General features: G+C 42.6%; 1 protein-coding gene across 3 annotated transcripts in view; it reads left to right on the top strand.

The window, feature by feature from the left end:
* MCF2L2 (MCF.2 cell line derived transforming sequence-like 2) overlaps positions 1-17,779 on the top strand; it is a 212,679-nt gene that overhangs the window by 162,966 nt on the left and 31,934 nt on the right. For all 3 annotated transcript variants that reach the window (XM_045850840.1, XM_045850839.1, XM_045850838.1), the window contains exons 19-22: positions 4,057-4,149; positions 4,828-4,920; positions 8,499-8,570; positions 11,275-11,400. In XM_045850840.1, the coding sequence (XP_045706796.1) occupies positions 4,057-4,149; positions 4,828-4,920; positions 8,499-8,570; positions 11,275-11,400 (384 nt within the window). The remainder of the gene's footprint in view (positions 1-4,056; positions 4,150-4,827; positions 4,921-8,498; positions 8,571-11,274; positions 11,401-17,779) is intronic.

The raw sequence follows: 17,779 nt of genomic DNA, 5'->3' as shown, positions 1-17,779 counted from the left end.
AATTAAAAATGGGAAAGATTAAAGATAAAGAGAGAATTGTAAGAGCCATAAGAGAAAGGAAGTCAGTTACCTAAAAGGGAGCTCCCATAAGACTGTCAGCTGATTTCTCAACAGAAACATTTTGGGCCAGAAGAGATTGGCATGAAATACTTAAAGTATGAAAAGAAAGGACATACAACCACGGCTACTTTACCAAACAAGGTTAGCATTTAAAATTGAAGGAGAAGTAAAGAGCTTTCCAGACAAGGAAAAGCTAAAGGAGTTTGTTACCACCAAACCAGTATTACAAGAAATATTAAAGGGCCTGCTTGAAGAAGGAGGAGGACAAGGAGGACGAGGGGAAACAAACAGAAGAACTTAGTTTAAAAAATAAAATGGCAATAAATATGTACCCATCAATAATCACTTAAGTATAAATGGCTTAAATGCTTCAATCAAAAGACATAAGGTAGCTGAATGGATAAGAAAATAAAACCCACATATATGCTGCCTCCAAGAGACTCACCTCAGAACAAAAGATACACACAGACTAAAAGTAAAGAAATGGAAAAAGACATTTCATGCAAATGGAAAGGAAGAAAAAGCTGGGGTGGCAATACTTACAACTGATAAAATAGACTTTAAAACCAAGGGAATAGTAAGAGGCAAAGAAAGACACTACATAATGATAAAGGGAGTAATTCTATAAGAGGATATAATCCTTACAAACATTTGTGCATCTAACATAGAAGCACCTAAATATGTAAGGCAAATCTTGATGGATATAAAAGGAGGGTTTAACAGTATTAGAGTCCTAGTATTTTAACACCCCATTCACATCAATGGATAGATCTTGCAGACAGAAAATCAACAAGGAGATGGCAGTTTTAAATAATACACTAGAAGAAATGTATTTAGAAAATCAACAAGGAGATGGCAGTTTTAAATAATACACTAGAAGAAATGTATTTAATTGATATTTAGAGCATTTCATCCCAAAGCAGCATAATATCCATTCTTTTCAAGGGCACATGGAACATTTTCTAGGATAGACCACATGTTAGGACACAAAACAAGACTCAATAAATTTAAGATTGAAATCATATTAAGGACCTTCTCTGACCACAATGCAATAAAACGAGAAGTCAGTCAGAAGACAACTGTAAAACACACAAAGACAGGGAGGCTAAATAACATGCTACTAAATAAAGAATGGGTTAACAATGAGATCAAGGAAGAAATAAAAAAATACATTGAAACAGATGAAAATGAGAATACAACAACCCCCCAAAAGCAAGCAATCCAATTAAAAATGGGCAAAGGACCTGAATAGACACTTCTCCAAAGAGGACATATAGGTGGCCAATAGACATATGAAAAGATGCCCAATATCACTAATCATCAGAGAAATGCAAATTAAAACCACAGTGAAATATCATCTCATAACTGTCAGAATGGCTATCATCAATAAACAGCAAACAAGTGTTGGTGAGGATGTGGAGAAAGGGGAATCTTCATATATTGTTGGTGGGAATGCAGATTAGTGCAACCGCTATGGAAAGCAGTATGGAGTTACCTCAAAAAATTAAAAATGGAATTGCCTTATGACCTAGTGATTCCACTTTGGGAAATTTATCTGAAGAAACCTGAAACACTAGTCCAAAAGAATATATGCACCCTGATGTTCATTGCAGCATTATTTACAATAGCCAAGATATGGAAGCAGTCCAAATGTCCATCAGCAGATGACTGGATAAAACAACCACAGAACATTTATACAATGGAATAGTACTCAGCCATAAAAAAGAAGAAGAAAATTTTACCCTTTGTGACAACATGGATAGATCTGGAGAATAGTATGCTAAGTGAAATAAACCAGTCAGAGAAAGACAAATACCATATGATTTCACTCATATGTGGAATCTAATGAACAAACTGACCTCACAAGCAACACAGAAACAGGCTCATAGACAGAGAGCAGGCTGACAGCTCTGGTGAGGGGATGCTCCGGGAGGATAGAGGGGTTGAGGTGAGTACACAGTGAGAAAGAGGTCACGGACACAGACAGCAGCGGCGTGGTTGTGGGGCAGGGAGGGTGGGTGGAGGTGGAAGAGGGTATGAGGGGGATAAATGGTAGTAGAAAAAATAAAAGACTTCTGGCAAGATGGAGGCATAGGTAGACACAACGTACCTCCACACGCAACCAAGATTAGAACAACAACAATTTAGAGGCAGAATAACACCCAGAACTGATAGAGAATTTATTTGAGTGGAAGTCAGACAGCCAAGAAGTTGAAATAGACCCATTCATCCAGACCGGTAGGAGGAGCGGAGAGGAGCAGCCAGGCATGGGTCGAGGGTCAAGGCGTGGGTCGCGGGGAGGAGAGCAGAGAGAGGTGGGCGCATAAGGCATCTGGGGCACGCAGGATCACAGCGGGTGGACCCTGAGTATGCAAGCGGCAGCTGGCAGACCCAGTGAGGTGGCAATTGTGAAGCCGGGCAGAGCGCACAACCTAGGATCCCAGAGAAGGGACTGAGGTCCCAGGAAAACGGAGCTACTGCCATTGTTCCCTCCCGCCTCTGCCCCCACATACAACATCACAATCTAGCGACTGGGGTGCCCAGCCCTGGTGAACACCTAAGGCATCACCCCTCACTGTAACAGAAGTAACCAGACCCCCCCCAAAAGAGAGAGAGAGACACACACACACATTTCAAATAGAAGAACAGATCAAGGCCCCAGAACTCATCCTTTTAAGTGACCGAGAGATAGCCAATCTATCAGATGCATAGTTCAAAACACTGGTGATCAGGAAGCTCACAGAATTGGTTGATTTTGGTCATAAATTAGATGAACAAATGCAGGTTACGATAAAAGAAATGAAGGAAAATGCACAGAGAACCAGTAGTGATGGGAAGGAAAGTGGGACTCAAAACAATAGAGTGGACCAGAAGGAAGAAAAAAACAACCAAACAGGAAAGAATGGAGAAATAAGAATTCAAAAAAACAAGGAGAAGCTTAGGAACCACCAGGATATCTTTAAACATTCCAACATCCAAATTATAGGGGTACCAGAAGGGGAAGAGGAAAAGCAACAGATTGAACACGTATTTGAACAAATAATAAAGGAGAACTTCCCCATTCTGGCAAAGAAAATAGACTTCCAGGAAATCCAGGAAGCTCAGAGAGTCATAAAGAAGTTGGACCCAAGAAGAAACACACCAAGGCACATCATAATTACATTAGCCAAGGTAAAAATGAAGGAAAGAATCCTAGAAGCAGCAAGAGATAAGGGGACAGTCACCTACAAAGGAGTTCTCATCAGACTGTCAGCTGATTTCTCCAAAGAGACCTTACAGGCAAGAAGGGGCTGGAAAGAAGTATTCCAAGTCATGAAAGACAAGGACCTATATCCCAGACTACTCTATCCAGCAAAGCTTTCATTTGTAATGGAAGGGCAGATAAAGTGTTTCTCAGATAAGGTCAAGTTAAAGGAGTTCATCATCACCAAGCCCTTATTTTATGAAATGTCAAAAGGACTTATCTAAGAAAAGAAGATAAAAAAAACATGTATAGTAAAAGGAGAGCAAACTCACAATTATTAACAACCACACCTAAAGCAAAACCAAAAGAAACTAAGCAAACAACTAGAACAGGAACAGAACCACAGAAATGGAGATGACATGGAGGGTTAGCAACAGGGGAGTGGGAGGAGGAGAGAGGGGGCAAAGGTACAGAGAATAAGTAGCATAGATTGTAGGTTGAAAATAGATAGGGGGAGGGTAAGAATAGTATGAGAAATGTAGAAGCTAAAGCACTTATATGTATGACACATGGACATGATTAAAGGCGGGGATGTGGGTGGGAGGGGGTGTACAGGGTGGAGGGGAGTGAAGGGGGGAAATGGGACAACTTTAATAGCATAATCAATAAAATATATTAAAAAATAAAGAAAGAAAGAAAAAATAAAATAAAATTTAAAAAGACCTCAGGCGTGTTGAATGAATAAACTACTGTTTTATCCACTTACTGAAAAATACTACCTGATTAATTTGTTCTAATTTTTTCCCATTCAGAAAGAAGATCTTCAGATCTATTTTAAATACCATAAGAATTTGCCCCGAGCTAGGGCAATCTGGCAAGAATGTCAAGACTGTGCCTACTTTGGGGTAATGTTGAGATTGCGTCTCCCACAAATTGTTTTCCCTGGACAATGTTTCTGTGCGTCAAGTTTTTAAAGACCTTAAGAGTGTGAGCTCAGCAGAGGCATTTGGCATGGGGATTTATGTTTATTGAAAGTCTCCCCTGTTTTGGAATTGCGCGTGGGAAGTTTCCGTGCTGTCCTGGGTCTCTGTGGGACAGGCCTGTGAGGGACCGCTGTAGCCTGGTGAGAAAACCAGAGTCCTCTTCTGAGATAGGTTTTAAAAATGGAATTCAGCCCAAAAGGTTAGATAGACATCAGTGCTCCTGGGAATGATATCAGTGAGCCATGATGTGCCCTCCAGGCCCCACCACACCCAAACTCAAACACAGGCTGCCTCATTTTCTGAAGCACCTGAAATGTCCCAGTGTGCTCTGGTAGACTTAGTTGCTAAAAGAAATAGACGGCCCTGCTTTCCTAGCTTCTCATAAGAATACAGCCAAGCAGTCCCCTTTCCCCTTTCTTTCACTTCACATGCAGTTCCCCAAGGACCGAGCAGCTCAGCAACAGTGCAAACCTGGTCAACCCGGCTGCCCCTCTCGTCTGTGAACGGCCTGTTTCATTTCTTGTGTTTAAATGCCACCACTTTTGTTTTCTGTGTGTGTTGTTCGTTTTGTTTTATGTTGTTTCTGCTTGTTTTTAAAAGGTATGCCAGCGCCAGTTGGATCACAACCTCCCTCTTTTTAAGTATCTTGGAGGACCGAGCCAGAGACTCGTAAAATACCAGATGCTGTTGAAGGTAAGGTCAGTAAGACAGTGCTTTTCCGTGTTGGGCAAACAGATGGATGCACTGTGGTGCTCTTTCCCTTAGAGTTGTGACTGTCTTCCAAAGGTGAAGATACCTATCCTCTGAGCTTTTACGGTCCTCCAAGTTTAAAGCAGCCCTCCTCACGGGGGCATGAGATGAAAGAATCATGGAGTTGCAAGAGACCTGGGAGCCTGGCTAGTCCAACAGGCAGCAAGGCATGACTCTCTTAGGAGCCTGGCTTAAGGGAGGAGAGTGCTTAGGAGCCAAGTGACGAGAGGGGCTGCAGCCACACTGCTGGCAACTGGGGGGATGGGGAGGCGGCCAGGCCTCTCTCTACTCTCCTGTAAGATATCTCCAGGTAAGACATCATCTGCTCCATTTTACGGATGAGGCAAGGAGCTTCAAGAAAGAGGTATGATTTTCCCCTAAGTCACTCTTTTATGTGCATTAAGACAATGGAAGGGAGAAGGCAAAACTGAAGTTTTCTCTCTTTTTGCAACATCTGCCTCCACCCTTAGATTTAGCATCTTTCTCAAGAGCGTTAGAACAGAATGCACTGTGCTCTGAAGAACTCCTAGACGGTCCTTCTCTCTCTGACACCGGCACACCTGCAGGAGAGTGCTCCCAGACACCCTGAACGGGCGGGAGGCACTGTCAGGGCTGCCTCCCCGGGAAACCGAGGGGAAGGCTGGGGCCGTTTCTCCAGGTTGTGTTTTGTGGCTACTATCTCAAAAAAAAAAAGAAAAGAAAAAATAGCTACCGCCATTTACTGGGTTCCTTCCCATGTGTATTTTTTACTTAATCCTCACAACCAGATGTGTCGGAAGGCTCTGGAGTACGAAGAAACTGAGGCTCGTGGAGGTTAGGCTAATGGCCCAACCATCTGCCCTCAGAAAAATGTGCTGAAGCTTTGCCTCAGCAGAGCCTGCTGGGCTGGACCGCCTCTGCAGCTACCAGCCGTGGGATTACTGGGCCTGCTAGGTGCAGGTTTTCTCACGTGTAAAATGAAGATACCTGAACCTCCTGCTCACTGGGGGAAGCAGTGAGTAAATGCGTGGAGAGAGCTGCTCGGTGCCAATGCGCAAGAAGCTCCTGGGCCATGTGGCTGCTGTTTTGTACCTGCAGACGTCACTCCAGTGTGAGACTAAGGAGGATGGCTCACTGCTTCCCCACATGAGTGATACCTGTGAGCATGCTTTGATATGACATTCACCTAGGGCCTCGTATGCCCCTGATGGTCCCATTCTTACTGTTATGAAGTCCTACCAGTGAGCAGGCAGCAGGACCTAAGTTGGGGTCTTCACCCCCTACAGCCTGGCTGCATCAGGGACTGGCCTCCAGTCAAAAGGTTTTCTCTTTGACATGATGTTGACACAATAGTTAAGTTCCATTTGCAGAGGACTGTGGGGCATGGTGATTAGAAACACAGAGGCAGAAACTAGACCTCCTGGTTGTGGATCTGGGCTCTGACAGCTCTGTGCACAAAGGCAGGTCAGTAACCACTCCCTAGGGTCCCTGACCCTAAGGGTCAGGCCCCTCAGCTGTAAAATGAAGCAGGTTAACAATACTTTTCTGGTATGCTCTTTCTAGATATATGCATAAAACTCTTAACATTAAATGAGGTAATACATGTTAGAATATTCTGTTAGTTTTATTGAAAAAACAAGAGACAGAATCCCTGTAAAATACTCCTTGGAGGTCTTTGCAAAACCACTGGAGGCTACTCAGGGCAGACCAGTTTTTCCCACAGAGAAGCTTGCTGGGTGCCCAGAAATGCAAGTTTAAACCACTGGCATGTGGTGAAGGGAAGAACTTAGTGCGGTTCTCCACTGTGAGGAATGGACTCATTCTGCAGCTTCTTAGAGAGAGCATGGGTGTTGGACCATCGCCTCGTGGCTGAAAAAGGATCCTGGAATCCTGGTGTGGGAGAGCTTTTTGATATATAAAGGAAAGGGGAAGGGATGACAGATTGTATTAATAAAAACAGACATGTGAAAAATGGGGAAAGACATATTAGCATATACATGCTCAGTGGTCCTCATGCTTAATAATGAGCTCATAGAAATTAGTAATAAAAAAGTCTATGATATGCCTCCTATCTTGTCTGAGATATTATAAAAACTAATAGTCATGACCAAGAGTTTTGTGAGTACATAATATCTAAAGAGTCAAGGCAAGGTAATTAAATGATGTTAATATATTAGTATCTGAATACACTGGAAAGAACCCATGACAAATTGACATTTAGGGACAAGAGGAACTCGCGTTCATTGAGCTAATGACTTCTATCAAACAAGCTAAGTGATGGATGGAAACTCTCAAATTTAATGTAGAGAATTTTTCTTGCCTGGATTTTGTTTAATTAAGATGTGGTTTGTAAAAGTGTACATATTTGTTTACTGTAAGTTTTGCTTATTACAAGGATGCTCTAGAATAAGATGGTCATGCTGATTTCTTGTGATACAGTATGATTTGAAACCAACTCATATCATAAGAGAAACACTCATTTTTCTTCTTCTAAAAAAATTAAATAGGCTCTACTTAAAGAAATAATCAATGGGGAGAGGTTGGTAAATGTGACAAGCTTTCCGCTGTAAGATGACAAAGGTCTGAGGACGTAATGTAAAGCATGGTGGCCACATCCCATTATTGAAGCTGGTAACACTGTAATGTACAATAGAAGTTTGCTAAGAGAGTAGACTTAAACACTCTCACCAAAACAACAAAAAAAAGATAAATATGTGAGGTGATGGGTATGTTAATGAACTAGAGGAGGCGAACCCTTTCCCAATGTGTATGTGTATCAAATCACTATGAAGTATGGTTTAAATACCTAACAATTTTATATGTCAGGAGTATCTCAGTAAAGTTGATTTTTAAGAAGGAAATTAATAATAAAAAATTAACAAAGGACATAGACAGTTTACAAAAGAATAAATGTCAGTAGTAAACATTCTTTGAAAGTTCTGTTGCACTAGTTATCTGAGAAATTCAAACTAAAACACAGTGAGGTAGGATTGCTCTGTCAATTCAATTGGCCAAACTGTTTGCTTAAATGGCAATTCTGCCTGTAGGCTAGGAGCAAGAGAAACAAGGTTTCCAAAGTGGCTGACCGGAACAGAGTCCTCCTCTAAGGAACTTGGGAATGTGCATCAAAACTCTTTACACTGACAACTCCACTTCTAGGAATTTATCTTAAGGAAAAATTGTGGAACCTAAATATTTAACAATAGAAGAGATTAATTAATTATGATTTACATATAGGATGCAACACTGCCACAATCAAAGCCATGTTTTTAAAATATATAGTGTCATGAGAAAATAAATATTCATGATATGCTGCTGAGTGAGAAAGAGCAGGCTACAGTGAATGTCCCCAGTACTATTTCACTTGGGGAAAGAGCACTGTGTGAAATATACCCTTCATTCTTTCCCTCTCACTTGTGGCAGGCAGGCAAACCTGCATAAATTCTCAGTGAGTTTCGAGTTTGTCTGGAGATTGTTTGCACAGTAGATTTAGTTGGCATTTTAACTCTCTGATTTTCAATAAGACTTTTGGGTTGCCGCAGGGTCTGCTGGATTTGGAGTCTCCTGAGGATTTGGAGGCAGACCCAGGTGACCTAGGAGGAGGTTTGACTAAGGTACTGGATGTTAAATATTGTTTTATATAACTGTTAATGGCATTTGTTCATGGGTGGGAGAACTCATGGCAATTTTGTTTTCTGTGCTTAATGTCTCTATTGTCTAAGTATTTTAAAATGATATGTATTTCATAATTCGCAGTCAGAAAAAAAATTAAAGGCAATTTCAAAGTGGGAAGTTGTAGTACAACAAGTAGTAATATATTTTCTTCCTTTCACATAAAAATGTTTTAACGAGAATACAAATAGGAATGTATAAGTAAATATGATAAAAGCTCTACTGTGGTTTTTCCGCATGACAGGATTATGAATGATTTATATTTATTTCTTTGTCTATCTGATTTGTATATATTATGTCTTGTTTCCCTCCAAGAGTGTGTGTGAGTGTGTGCATGTGTGTGTATGTGAATTCTAAGGTTCTCTTAGAGGAAAAGGTGGCCAGCTAAGTAAGGAAGACATTTGTGGCTTTGCAGTGAGGTTTCTTTTAAATTTCCTGTTAAATATTCTGGTTTTAACAAGGAAACCTAGGACATGTGTCTCAAGAACAGCAGTCATTTGCAGGCCGTCTCTGCTCAGAATGCATGTTGGGGACCACCTTAAAATTAGAAGCTCAAGGCACAGGTAATAATTTTACAATCTGAAGCAACAGAAGCTAGCCTGAGTTAGAGGGGTTTAGTAATGTTTGTAAGGCTTTCCCTGAACCCTACATTACCAATGAATGTAAAACTAGGAAGGAGAGAGAATGAGAGGAGTTGAATCTCCAAAGAGAAGTTGAGTTTATGTGTTGGGGTAAAGAGGAAGATGCCTAGTGTAAGAACTTTTGATCCTTTAGTGATGGTATTACTGTAAAGTCAGGCAAGAGTCTGATGACTTTCACCAGGACTACAGCATATTTATTATGAGGGAGAAGGCAAGAACCCATGACGAACTGTTCAGTGGGGGCAGTGTTCTCCACTTCATCCATCAGGCCCCATCACTCATATCTCTGATCCAGAAATCCGCAGTGCTTCTGCAGAGATTAAGGAAATACACAACTCTCCACTGACACAGTAGAGTATAAAAGAAAGAGGTAGGGCTGTACAGGGCAGCAAAGAGTTTTTTCTTGTAGAAATTGATATGTTTCAAAAAGTGGAAGAAAACAAACTTGTTTTGTTTGCATTTACTAGATAACATAAAGATGCTATGTAAGTAGAAGGGGAATAAAATATTGAAAACCTAAGCAAAAGCTTTTGAGCTGAAACAGTCAGCCCTATTATATCCAAAGCATCCCAGTGGTAACAATGGAAACATTGGTTTCTTTAGTTGGTAGTTATGGCTTTTGTACTTAATGCTGAGTCTTCATGTTTGGGAGGTGCAGACCTGGATGGCTTCCTTAAAGGTAGTAGCATGTTGGGGGAGGAGAGGAGGAGGAAGGGCAGTGCTGTGGGGGATTCAATGTGGCAAATGCATCATTAGTCAACCTCCATGTGGCCACCCAGGCTTTGTGTCTATAGAAGTTTAAGAGTACTCTCCTCTGGGATGGTTTTAAGAATAATTGTACCCTTCTGTGCGTCTAGGTTAACACACCTTGGAAATAAACCACAACTACCACTCTTAAGAGCACATAATCTTCTTAACTATCCTGTAATGCATCTAATCTCCACTTTGCTTTCTCCCACCTCCATGTAATCTTCCTAAACTTCCTCCTTAATCTCAAATGTATAAAAGAAGACACAAAACTGTTATTCTCCAGAGCATTTGAGCTCTTGCTCCCAGACATATGTTCTCATTTTGGCTCACATAAACTCTTATACAAATTTTTTTAAAAAGGCCTTGCCAAGCCCTGACTGGTGTGGCTCACTTGGCTGGGTGTCATCCTGCAAAGTGAGGGGCTGCTGGTTCAATTCCCAGTCAGGGCACATGCCTGGGTTGCTGGTCTGGCCCCAGGTCAGGGCGCATTCGAGAGGCAACAGTCTCTCATATATCATTTGTCTCCTTCTCTTTCTCCCTTCCTTCCCCTCTCTCTAAAATCAATAAATAAAATCTTTTTTAAAAAGAAAAAAAAAAGATGTGGCCTGGTCAAGTAGCTCAATTAGAGTATCCTCCCAGTACATCAAGGTTATAGGTTTGATCCCTGGTCAGGGCTCATACAAGAAGCAACCAATGAATGGGTGAATAAATGGAACAACAAATCAACGTTTCTCTGTGTATGTTGGGGCGGGGGGGGGGGCGGAGTTCTCTATTTCTGTCTTTCTCTCTCTCCAAAATTGGTAGAAAAGGGAGGGGACTTTATTTCTTAAAAAAGTGTAATTTTACCCATAGGAATAAGACTGTCACATTAAGCACAGAAACATGAGACTCCAGTTGCACTTTTCCATAGGCCCCAGGGGCGGGGGTATGAAGGAGAGAACAGCCAATTTCAAGGGGGCTGGTTTTCTTTCATGCTTTAAAAAAGCTCAGTATGTTTCTTTCAGAGAAGAAATATATGCCCATGATGTTGTGAACTTCATTCTTCATTAGTAGAATCCACGGAAGTGCGGTTGATGGTCACCCAGCCACTGGCTTTAGCCACTGTTCTCTGGGAGCAGGGAACAGGTCGGTGTATCACCTTCTCAGATACTCCATACCAGCCGGATCTATGCCTCCTTATCTCTGTCCTGTTTTCCTTCTTTACTTAGTAGATGGTTTACCTTTTGTTTTCCAACAAGGCATTTGGTTTCCACAGAAGGGGCCAAAGAGGACCGAGGATTCTACATCCTTAGCTGAACTACACCAGGCTTTGGCCGTGGTGGAGGATTTGATCAAGTCCTGTGAACTGGCCGTGGACCTGGCCGCAGTCACTGGATGCCCGGTACGTTATGCTCCATAACAACTGTTGGAAGGTGTCACAGGAGAGGCAGGAACAATATAACAAGGTGGGAGATGCTATGGTGAAGCTGGAGAAGTGATTTATGGTAACGGAATTGACTCTGGGCAGGGGAGAGTTTTGGGGGGAAATGGGGACAACTGTTATTGAACAACAATAAAAAAATTATTTTTAAAAAGAAGGAAACACTGCAGCTGACAGGCAGTGTGAGAAAGAAAGAAAGAAAGAAAGAAAGAAAGAAAGAAAGAAAGAAAGAAAGAAAGAAAGAAAGAAAGAAAAGAAAAGAAAGAAAGAAAGAAAGAAAGAAAGTAAGATACTTGACTCAGCAGAAAGTCTCCTACACCAGTCAACAAACTTGTGCTATGAGCCCCTAAGCAGCCCCTTGGGGTTTTCGGGAGTCTTGGGTTGGATTCCGCGTGGTCCAGAATGCTGAGACTGACCTGTGCTCTGGGAAAACCAGAAACCTGGGGGCCTGAATATATGTGGGCAGGGGAAATTGCTAAAAGAGTCATTTCTTTTGACTCGTGGCACTATTAAAATATTAAATGATTTTCCTTCTTTACTCTGATTTTCTCCATAAAGATTACTTTGAATATGGGTCCTAAGTGAAAGTCTCACCCCATTTTACATCACAGCCTCTGGAGGAGGCCCAACAAGCATGTAGTGTACACCCCTTCATCCAAACGGTGCAGGGAAAGCACCAGGAGAAACGATGCCAGGGAGCAGAGCTGTCTCACCTCCAGCATCAGTGTTAACGCTGAGCAGCCAGTCCCGGGCATTGCAGGCAAACAAACGCTCCTCTCTAACTGTGTGACTGCCTTGGGACTGGACCATAAGTAATATTCAACTGGTGTTCACGGTAAAGCACTCTAGATTTTAACTCAGGTGTATTAGTTTTCTATCATTGCCATAACACATCACCCCAGGCTTGATGGCTTAGGACACCACAAACCGATTACCTTACAGTTCCACAGGGCAGAAGTAAAACACCATCTCACCAGGGGCTAAAATCAAGGTGTCTGCCTTCCTTTTCAGATGCTCCAGGAGAGAATCTGTTCTTCATCTTTTTCCATCTTAAAAAAACAAACAAAATAAACATCATTGCTTAGCTCATGGCCACTGCCTCCACTTCTGAGCCAGCAACAGCACGTTCAGTTCTCACATCGATGATGTCACCCTGGCCTTTTCTTCTGCTTCCCTTCTGCTTTGTAAGGACTCCTGTGCTCACTATGGACCCACCCAGACAGTCCATGATAATCTCCCCACCTCAAAGTGGGCTCATCAGCAACTCTGATTCCATCTGCAACCATTCAGCATGTGACCTGACATCCTCTCAGATTTTAGGGACCAGGGCCTGGACCTCTTCGGGAGGCTATTATTCTGCTCACCACATAGGGACCAAGCATTCTGAGTATTACATTTCAGCTACTTTCCTTCTCTTTGTCTTGCTTTTCATTTTTACCTGGCTTTAACATTCTCTTTATTGATGTCTGGGAAGATGAAATGACCTTTCCTCTCTTTCCTTGTCATAAATCAAACCATACAAATTAATTAGGGGCAAAAATTGTGATCTTTTTTATTTCCCTCCCTCCTGGTAGTTCTCTGGCCAGCATCTTGGAAACAGCCCCAGGGGGTGTGCGGTGACCCAGCCAGTGACGCTGGGAGTCCAGAGCGCGCTCTGTTTTCTGCTGATGCATGATTCCAGAGGGTATTCATGAACCACAGCGGGTGTGAGAGGAGGTCACTTTCTTGGTAATAATTTCTTCTTCTTCGGCTAAGTATCAAGGAAGCAACTTGTTGAATCATTTTGGGACATCTTTCTGTTCTTTTCATCTTTGAGTAAATGTCAGCTACCCTATTAGGTATCCATTTGCCTGAGTCAAATGAATGTTACACAGGGCAGGAAACTCCCAGCTATTATTCTGAGAGTAACACAGGAAGAGGAAGTTAGGAGAAAAGAAAGGTTAAAACGTGAGTAACTAGCAGGCTATGCTAATTTTATTCCAAACGGCTTGTGTGCAAATCAGATGAACCAATTTATAGATTTCAGAGATTTTACTCAAAGTACAAAAATAAAACTTTTTTCCCCCCATATGTCCTCAGAATTGTACCTTTGATGTACACTCTATGGTTTCTTTTTTGCTAAGACTGACTTTCTTTGCATCTGTACATTAGCTCATTTATCTTGGCAGCGCTGTATAATTCTGTTGAATTATAGAGGAGCAGGCATTGGAAATTTCAGCCTTCTCACTCAGCAGCAGGTCTATGGAAAGGAGACTCACCTCGCCCAAGATCACGTGGTCACCTGCTTCTGGGACCCCTTCCCTCCCTAGCCGGGGCGCCATCCTCTCAATGCATTCTCGTCTGACTCTGTTTAGAATTCACTAACAATTCGACTACCACAAACTCATATCTAATGATCCTAGATCCTTTGCCTCAGTTTTGTGGAACTTTCTTACAGGGTGTTTACAATCATAAGCTGTATGTGTGGATAGACCCAACTTAACCTCTTAGTTTCTCTACTTGACATCCAATATTAACCTGGTTTTGTAAAGGAAAGAAATTGAACCTGAGTGGATGAATTCATAATTAAAACTACTGGGGAAAAAATCCCTTCTGATATTTACATTTTCTCCATGTGTGAGGTCTTGGTTTAATTTACTCACAAACATATTTTTAAATATTATTTTTTAAAGCAAAGTTGTTTGGTGGGAACTGATACTCAGTTTACTTCCCTCTATTTGCTAAAAACAAAAATTCCCCTCTCTTCAATCCCAGGTATAAAATAGAAGTGCATTTAGAGTCCTTTAAAATCCTGACTTGCTGCAACAAGTTCCAAAGTTGAATAGTAACAGCTGGGTGAAACATTTTAATATTCTGGAAAAAAATTTTATGTAATTTATTCAAGTATTTTTATTGCAAGTTTATTGTGGGCTAGGACCAGGTATTTCATTTCTAGCTTACTTTCCAGTTCCCTTACCATAGTCTCAGCAGCAAAGATAAGGCTGAGTAAACAATCTTAATGACTCAGCGGAATTGCTTTGTGTGTCTTCCCACCCCCAGGACACCTCTGTCTAAGTGGGGTAATTGAGGATTAAATGGTGTTGAAGGCACTTAACACCTTGCCTGGCACCTGGTAGGTGCCGAATACAGAGCCATGGGTCTGGTGTTAGGAGCTCCATCAGGCTGGAAGGAAGGAAGACCTTTGCTTCTGGTGATTGTAATCACCCAGGGCTCCTGTGTCCCACAGCTTCTGCTTTTCATTTCTGGGCCAGGCTGTGTGCTGATTCATTTCTCCAGATGTTTCCTGATTCTTTGTGAAGGAAGCATATAGCTCTGTCCCAGTAGCTGTCACTGCCAGGAGTGAAAACCTGGGGCCCCCAAAGAGTTCTCTCTCTGGAGGCCACTTCCTTAGATCCCTTCCCTGGGCCAGGTTCTTCCTTTGGCTCATGTAGTCACATTTACAATTCTCGTATGAAAGCTTTTACCTACAAAGAAAATGGTAGAATTCACTAGTTTATTTCTGCCATCATTTCCCACATGGAGGAGGACTTTTCATTTGTCCATTCGTTTGGGGTAGCCCCTGGTCTGTCTCTGAGCTCCCATCCACCGAATTTTTCAACACACCAAAGTGAGGGCCATGCCATTGTGTCACTGGTAGAAAAACTGGTTGGGAGTGTATTCATTTCCTGGAGCTGCCATAGCAGCACACCATAAATCGGGTGGCTTAAAACCACAGAAGTTTATTTTCTCACAGTTCTGGACGCTAGAAATTCAAAATCAAGGTGTTGGCACAACCATGCTTCCTCTGAAGGTCCTTCCTCCTTGCTCCTCTCCTGGAGTCTAACAGTGTCTGACAATGGGTGGCATTCCTTGGCTGACAGCTGCATCACTCCAGTTCCTGCCCCCATCTTCACGTAACTTTCTTCTATTCCTGTGTCTCCATTTCTTCTCACAAGGACACCGGCCTTTAGGTTCGGGCCCACCCCAATCCAGTGTGACCTCACTTCAACTAATTACGTCTGAAATCCTATTTCTAACAAGCTCACATTCTGAGGTCCCAAGTGGATATGAATTTTGGGGGAGATGCTTCTTCAACCTATAGAGAGACATCACTGAATTAACTCCCTCATAGTGCTGAGCTCTGAGTTTCACGTCCCTCCAGGCATGCACTAAATGCCAGTAAATGAACAGACACTTTCTAAATGGCAAATAACTGCAAGAGGTTGTGCACATGACCTCTGGCTTCAGGACCAAATGCAGTCTGAGTGGAAAGAAAGAACATAACATGGTTGAAGAGATGGCCCTGGGTCATCCTGGGTCCTGCTTCCCCTTGCAGTGGCTGGCCTCCACATGTGCGCATCCTGGCTGCTGTTTAATCCTTTCAGGAGCATGGTTCTGAGAGCGTTTATGCAAGATGGCCTGGAGGATATACATCTCATCTGTTTCAGTTGGAATCAGACCCAGCAATTGCCCCTCAGTGACTACCCCTAATGATGGACTTACTGGGAAAGCCGACCACAGAGCCTTGGGAAGAGTCAGAACAGTGGCAGAGCCCAGGTCAGAGGGGTGGGAACTGGACCATTCCAGGATCCTCCGCCTTATCCTGGGAGGGAGTTGGGGTTCTCACCTGTGTACCCTGCCCGTACGTGCAAATATGACTACACACCCGCTATACCCTCCTCTCACCACCCACTGACTGGTTCATTTCATATCTTTTCGTCTTCCTCATAGTTTCTGGTGACTCATCTTCACTGGTCTGCTTCTTTATCATTCATTCCAGCTCCCGCCCTCTACTAAAGCATCTCACAGCAGCAACCTCTGCTGCTTACTGTCTCCTCCTCAGTTGAGGCAAGGATCAGGTGGCAGTCTGCCATTTTTTTTTTCACTCCAGCCCTCTGTGGTCAGGGGCTGGCACCTTATTGGCATCACATCTTTGGTCAGTTGCCTCCCGAAGTGTGAACACCTATGACTGCAGGTGGTGTGAGGAGGAAAGTGCAGAGGTGACACAGGGCAAACACATTGCTGTCCATGGTTGCCTCCTCAAAGGGGCTGTTTCCTCTATGACCATGGCATTGGCAGATATCCTGACTAACATCGCCCAGCCCTGCACAAGTCATGAGAGAGCGCACACCTGGACTTGTTCTCCCCGCCCCCATTGCTCTGGCCTCTTTTAGAATTGATTTCACAGCTGTGACTGTGAAGTAACGCCTCCACATTCGCCAAATGCATTCTTAGAAACAGCTCTACCTAAAATCCATTCTATTCTATCTATCCTAGGATGTGTTTGAGGGTGTGCTCAGTGTTTGACTTAGTGACATAGGAGAAATTTCTCTCACATCTTGTAACAGGAGCCTATGTTTTTCCTGAACAACAGATTTGGGTATGTCTTTGGACATAGTGACTCATGTAACTCACTCTGCGCCCCTCTGCTCTGCCTACTGAAGGTCAGAGCCAAGTCTGCCACAAGTTTACATGGCTTTGTTGTGTGTGCGTTATGTACAGTCTCTCTATCTTTTCATCTTTTTTTCTTTACCCCAATTTCCTGCTATTTTCTGTCTGCCCATAGCATCTATATTTTATAAGCTATATCAAATGTTTGAAATGGAGTATAAACACATTTTGCAGTAGAAACTATTGATTACAGTTGTTCATGTGGCAAGCGTTAAGCACTTTGGCTGGTTGCATTAACTAAAGCATATTTCCTGTACTATTTATGTCTGTAGAGTACAAACTGAATGGGTTTAAAGGAGAAAGCAGTCCCTGAGGGCTGGAGAGGTTGCATTGGCATGGCTCCTTGGAGCACATGGATTAGAGTGAAACCTTCTCAGGAGTCCTCACGCACCCCTCCGCCCACCTGTCTGGGGGACTGTGCAGCTCGGAACAGGGCCTCGCGCTTCTGGGAAAGAAGGGCTCGCAGCTGGGCTCTTTGTTCCTCCACGAGGCGTGAACACGTGCGAATGTTACAAAGCAAAATGAAAAAACTAGCATAGAAACTATGCCAGATACTATAGAAATGACTGCAGTTTACTGCTCGTGAATATTTATTTTAGCATTTTAGAAGTACAATTTTTAAAAAGAAGGTATTCCCAGTTTGTTCAATATAAACAATAAGTCATAACAATGCCTACTCAGTTATACAAAATGTACATATTTCTAGTATTAACAGTCAGAAATTGTAGGGATTTATCTCAGCTAGATGGAACTCAGGAAAATTTCTCTGTCCTGGTCCCATTCAAATAGCTTTTCCTTTTGCTGTTCTGATTCAAGGACATAAATCCTTGATGATCTGCTCTAAGTGCTGCAAATGTTGAAAGACACCACTTCCCTGGCGCACGTCATGTCGCTGCCCTTTAGAGAGGAC

Source organism: Phyllostomus hastatus, unplaced genomic scaffold (genome assembly GCF_019186645.2).
Source record: "Phyllostomus hastatus isolate PE091 unplaced genomic scaffold, TTU_PhHast_1.1 phas_contig_86, whole genome shotgun sequence".
Classification (NCBI taxonomy): Eukaryota; Metazoa; Chordata; class Mammalia; order Chiroptera; family Phyllostomidae; genus Phyllostomus; species Phyllostomus hastatus.
The sequence above is the reverse complement of the archived record's forward strand: the minus strand, read 5'-3'. Positions and strand labels throughout refer to the sequence as shown.